This window comes from Atta colombica, unplaced genomic scaffold, assembly GCF_001594045.1.
Source record: "Atta colombica isolate Treedump-2 unplaced genomic scaffold, Acol1.0 scaffold12, whole genome shotgun sequence".
In the NCBI taxonomy this organism is placed as follows: domain Eukaryota; kingdom Metazoa; phylum Arthropoda; class Insecta; order Hymenoptera; family Formicidae; genus Atta; species Atta colombica.
Window position 1 is genome coordinate 1,567,962 of NW_017259206.1, and position 6,328 is coordinate 1,574,289.

The window sequence follows — 6,328 nt, forward strand, 5'->3', positions numbered from 1 at the left end:
TATATATATATATATATATATATACAAAAAAAAATGTTTACATTGCCACAGTCAGAAATAATGATACTTTTCGCATAAATATATTTATTGATTGCGATAACTTTAAGATGAACACATCTTATTTACAGCCATAATCGTTAAGATGCCAGTCTTACGATTATCATAATCGTTCTTGTAAAAATGTATTGATGGGCAACGTTTGGTCGTAGCAATCATTTATTCCGTGTATAATAAGAAAGTGTATCAAAAATTTACATAGAATTATTATGGTAGACACCAAGATATAGTCTTGAATCAAAACTTTTGATCTATATTTGGTTCTTCTTTATTTATTTTATTGACTTGATGTAAAATAATATTTGCCAATTTACCTTCGCCCTCTTTATACTGAAGGATATATTTGGTGACCTCGCTAGTGTCCTGCGATTTATGCTGCCACTTAACGTTAATGCTGCGACTAGCCACCATGGCAGTTTCTAGGGCGCTCGGCGGTTGAGGCGGTTCTAAAACATATGAAATTCGATATTAATGCACTCGTGTGACGATATACGTGTATATAGCGCAAGAGTATTGCATTTGGAATTCAATTATTCTATATCGAGACGAATTGACCTATAAACCCATACCGTACCTTGCACGAGGAGTTGCACCAGTTGCTGATCGCGCCCGTAAAGATTGTTCGCTTGACAAAAGTACGCACCGCTGTCAGCTGCTTCCGCCGATGAGATTTGCAATTGCGCGATGACACCGTCCGGCGTTACTTCCTGCTTCACTGCGACGCTTTATAAATGAATTTATAAAAGTTCATTAAAGCTCTGTGAAAAGGGCGTAACTATGAAATATTCATGTATCGTCGCATCAAAAGTGATATGCTAATATTTTTGGTACAAACTCTATCTTTGAACAACAGCATTTCAGTATTCTCTTGTTAATAAACGGATTATATTTGACCCTTTTAATCGGGATATATATGGCTCTCGTGAATTTTTCAAGTGGATGCGTTTCACGTGCTTGCGTATGCTCCCTATTATCAGCCCGGAATGCATTATTAATACCGTCGCATCTCATTTGCTAAATTCCGCTCGACACGATCGATTTATCGACACTAACGTGCGGCTCGCAATTATAAACCATCCGTTCCATATCGAACGACACGATAATCTAACGAAAATCGCAGCGGGCGCAGAGATTTTGCTCCGTTTTAGTTAATTCATCATGATCGTATCGATTTTCACGCGCGTCGCTGTCAGTCCATTCTTCTCTATGATTCTATATGTATGGTTAATCTCGACTTACCGGTAATTCGTCGAGGGATTCAACTCGCTTTTACCACCTTTCAGCCAGGTAACGGTAACCGGCTTATCGCCGTGTACTTCGCAGTGTAACGTCGCCGTGTCCCCTTTCTTTACAGTAACAAGTCTTGAAGGCGCCGCGAAATATGGAGATGCTACACAGTCGTAAAATAATATAAAAAAAAATGTAAGTTCAATGATTTAGAATTTTAACATTTCAAATTAAATGTTTTACGTGAACGTTTCTGTGTTGTTAATATATATTAATACATATAATATCGAGTGAAATATTTAATTACAAAATGAATTGTGTGATGCACTTTACTCACAATTGACTTTTAATTGCACGACTTTGCCTAAACCGCTTCCAATGCCATTACTCGCATGGCACAGATAGAAGCCCTCTCTGTCTTCTTTCACGTGTTGCAGCAATAAAGTGCCGTTGCTAAGGATCTTGGTGTAAGTTCTTTCGCGCAACTCCTCGTAATCACCGGCTTTGCTTCCTGTTAACAAGTGCCCCGTGAGAAAGTCAAGCCGATTGGTGCTCAATTTATGTGAAAAAAATTCTATCGCGCTTTCTTGACTCTTAGAAAGAAATGATATTTTATAAATAACTGCACTACCGGAAATTGCAACGGCAAAAAATAGACATTTAATTAAGACGAAACTGTATTCCAAACACATACTGTCAACAAAATCTTCTTATGATGTCTTTTAAATAACTTTTAGACATGTATGTCCGAAATGACGTCTTTATGATGTTTTTATAAAGTTTTATTAGATATGCATGTCGTCTGAATGTTATCTTTCATGGGAACCGTATATAAACTTGAAGTTTAAGAAATCTACGTTAAATATTAACTTTTAACTCACGAAGGGAGTGATATGTATCAGCTATATACATACTTGAGCCTTCCCTATGAAAATGTGTGGTGAGGATGGCCGAAATGTGTGAGAAGGTGCGAAAGTGACAACTATGTGATTTATGGATATCTACCTTCTTTCAGCATACTATATTGAAGCGAGGCAGACGTTCCTAAGTCGCATAGCTGTCGCAATTTAGCCGCCTATCACACAGTTTTATAGAGAAGATTCACTCCAGTATGTATATTGTATAGAGTCATTACTGTATCGTGCAGTTTTAAAATGAAGATGGAATTTACTTCTCTGCTTCGTGAACAAATGGAATAAACTTGGATTGCAATACTATAGCATGATATTAGACAGTTATTCGATACTATTCCCAGAGAGGAAAATTAGGCTTAAATTCAAATTCACATGTAATTGAAAAAATTCAATTCACATGTAATGAACCGATATTAGATTATAAAATATATTATTAAAATTTAATATTTTCAACAAATTACGCAATAAATAATTTGAAATCTTATACTCTCATTTGTGTCCATATCGTTCCTTCTAACATATCTATAAATTGTGATTTTAACATAATATTTCTTTTTTGATACCGCGATTTCAATTTCCGACAATGTGATATTAGTAAGTAGTAAGACCCAGAATCATAGGCTTATTCAGTGAGCTCTATAATATACTAGAGCTTTCTCTATACTAAATTATACAACTGCAGCTCGATGGAGAAAAGGAAGGCAAGCAATATTAGTCTTTCTTTTTTTTACTTATGGTAGTAAAATAGCATTATCCAATTAACGAATTCATGACGAAGAAAACAGTACCAATTTTGCATTAGAGTGAGGCATTGAAACTCCTTCTCTCAATGGTTTGTTCCAGTATATTGTAGAACTAACTGGATTCACTTGTCAGCATTTTTTATCTGAATTCTGGGTAGCGATCATGTATTGGGTTGTCCGGAAAATTCGTGCCGATGTTGAAGGAAAATTGAAACGCAGAAGATTTAAATTTTAGTATACATTTATTAAATTATATAGGTTAGTCGGCACGAACTTTCCGGACAATCAAATACTTAACTTTTTCTTTAAAGCGGAAAAAGTGAAAATTTTTATGTATGTATTACACCGAAGTACAAGCTCATTTTTGTTCCTCATTATACATATTGTATATACACATAATTAATGTACATATATACATATTATATTAAAAATTTTCACTTTTCACGTTTCCGCCCTAGGAAAAAATTTACATGATCGTTATTCTGCTGAATGATCAATCATGTTATTTGATTGTGCGTGATAATTTATAAGAGTGAAATAAAACCAATCAATAAAAGCGAACTTGCTTCGCTTTTATTGATTGGTTTTATTTGAATAGAAAAAACTAATTGGCGAATATTGCAATAACTATGTTGTTGATTGATTTAAAATGTGTAAGTTGATTTAATTATGTAATTATGAGAGACAATTATTAATTTTTTGAGAAACACTAATAAAGTAATTTATGAAAGATCTCGCTCAAAAGGTTTTGAGGATCTCTGAATTTGAGTCCAGTTTCAGAATTTTAAAATTTAAGTTTCAAAAAAATAATCTGATTATCTGAAATTACTGATTTAGAAGATTCTTAGTACCTTTGAATATAACTCGAAAATATCGAATTTAAAAATTGTAACTTCTATGAAGGAGGATCTAGTGTCAGAGAATTTGTAATCAGAGTTTGAATGCCACTTTGAAAATTAATACTTTAACTGTTTACATAATACTGAAGAGCTTCAAATGAAGCGAAATTGAAATTTGACGTTACTTTGCAAATAAAACCAAGTTTTATAATAATCAAATTATTTTTTAAATTCTATTTGGCATATTGAATTTACCATTTTGAATTTTTATTTTTAATCTTAATTCGGATAAAGCATATTATTAAATTATCCTATAAGCCAAGGTTCATCGAGAGAGCGCAATTTATAAAATAAAAGGGGATCGATGACCTCAAATGATTATCAGTCTACAATAAGATTAATACAATTTTTGACAGGATGAGCCTATTATTTTTATTTATATCGTAATAGTATTATGAAATAAAGGATTGTTAAAAACGGGCCAATGTTTGTCATAAAAGTGTAAATAATAATAAAAGAAATAGTATTTTTTTTGTAAATTTTGACTTTCTGAATAAAATTATTAAAATATTTATACACGGAGAGAATTTTTTCTTAGAATTTATCTTGAAAATATGACAGTCGTGGGACAACATTGTTTATTTCGAAGAATTTTAATTTTAATTTCTCTTGTTTTTTATTAATAAAACTACAATAAAGTATAAAATAAGTTTGAACAATTTTACTAAAGTGCATGGTAAAAATCTTTAAAATATTGTAGTGTACCACAACTATCATATTTGCAGGGTAAATTTTGAAAGAAAATTCTCTCCGTGTAGCGTTTAAGAACATCTCGAAAATTCGAAAATTGAACAATATAAAAATTTCGATAAATACATTATTAGCTCAATTTTCGAGATGTTTCTTAAATGCTGAATTTTTTAATAATTTTATCATATCTAGAAGATAAAAATATACAAAAAACAGTACTTTTTTTATTTATATCTTTTGGGAAAAAATCCTTTTTTTTAACATCCTCCTTAATTTTCTTTGATACATAAATAAAGATTTGTGAAATAGTTGTGTAATAAAATCACTTTATTTGCAATAGTCTCACCGGTAGCTTTCTTCCACACGATCGTCGGCGTCGGGACGCCTTGCGCCTGGCAGTGCAGTGCGACGTGGCGATTCCTTTCGACGCTTACGTCAGTTGGCTCGACGATCCATCTGGGCGGCACTGTAATGTCAGAGACATTCGCTTTACATAGATCCATCACGTGTGCGCCAATTAAAATTTATTACGTCTTGCTTTACTGGTCGTTAGCGATTTAGAGACAGGTACGTTTTCATGATAGAGAAAAAGAGATAGAGTAAAAGAGATAGAAAAGAGCCGTGAAAAGCGCGGCGCAAAACGAAAGAGAGCTATCGTGAGCTCATGTCGCTTCGACGCGCAACGCGCGATTCTGCACGTCAAAGAGATCGAATCTCAAACGAGCTGATAAAAAGACGCGCGTGATAGAGAGAAAGAGAAAAAGAGATGCACTGAAAGAGATGGTCTCGCGCATGAAGCTACGCTATTCGTTTGATCTTCTCTCTTTGGAATGCACGCGTTTTCTATTTCCACGCGACTTTTCGCATTTTCTCGAATCTTCCGCATATGCACGCGATATATTCGCGGATATATCGCGCGATGAAGAAACTGATAAAGATACTAATAAGAGAAGATAGAGTGAGAATGAGAAGGTAAGTATGCGGATAGGGCAGAGTTGTGGAGAATCAGGGGGTCATGAATCGATGCGAGGCGTATTTCGCGGGTGTCAATTGATATATATATATATAAAGTCTCGTGTCATTCGCACGCCAGGCAGCAGCAGACAATTCACCTCTATGTTCAACACCGCAACAGGGTAACAAGGAAAGTGATAAGGGCAGGGGCAATCGATCATCTATTATCTGCAATGTTAATTCTCCTAGGAACTACCAATAAGAACAACGAAACGAAGGCATCTCTATATAATAGTGCGCGATAATAGTACGTATAACAGCTCTTAGTTCGTAAGACAAAAAAAGAAAAAAAAAAGAAGAAAACAGACGGATGCTTGGTCGTCGAAGTTTCTCGATCCCGGCGCGAGATTTTGCGTCGCGCATCGATTTGTCAACAAAGTCTCAAAGTGAGGGGTGGTTCTTGTACGATCAGGTGTATTGTTTGGCAAGGTTCTACTTCTTACTGTGGTGAAAAAAACGCTGCACAAGCGAGATACTGTGAGTGGGAGTTTCCAACGTTTTACAAGACGGCAAAGTATCGGCCACGCATCGATCGCGTGCGACAATATATAATATATATATAGATAGATAGATAGATATATAGATATATATGTATATAACATATGTAACGTGAGTATACAAATATACTCGAGCCCAAACGGTGGCGTGTGTGAAACAAGTAGAACTCTCGGAAAGAGGTACGCAAAGGGCAGGAAATGTTTGGATGCGGAACTCGTGAGGGTGGCGAATAATAATAATAATAATAATAATAATAATAATAATAATAATAATAATAACAATAATA

General features: G+C 34.4%; 1 protein-coding gene across 1 annotated transcript in view; it reads right to left on the minus strand.

Annotated features, from left to right (window-relative positions):
- Positions 1-6,328, minus strand: part of LOC108694252 (Down syndrome cell adhesion molecule-like protein Dscam2) — a 168,243-nt gene that overhangs the window by 14,750 nt on the left and 147,165 nt on the right. Inside the window, exons 12-16 of the mRNA XM_018203617.1 lie at positions 4,877-4,996; positions 1,622-1,795; positions 1,297-1,447; positions 632-780; positions 372-503 (exon numbers count right to left, since the gene is read on the minus strand). Coding sequence (XP_018059106.1) covers positions 372-503; positions 632-780; positions 1,297-1,447; positions 1,622-1,795; positions 4,877-4,996 — 726 coding nt within the window. The remainder of the gene's footprint in view (positions 1-371; positions 504-631; positions 781-1,296; positions 1,448-1,621; positions 1,796-4,876; positions 4,997-6,328) is intronic.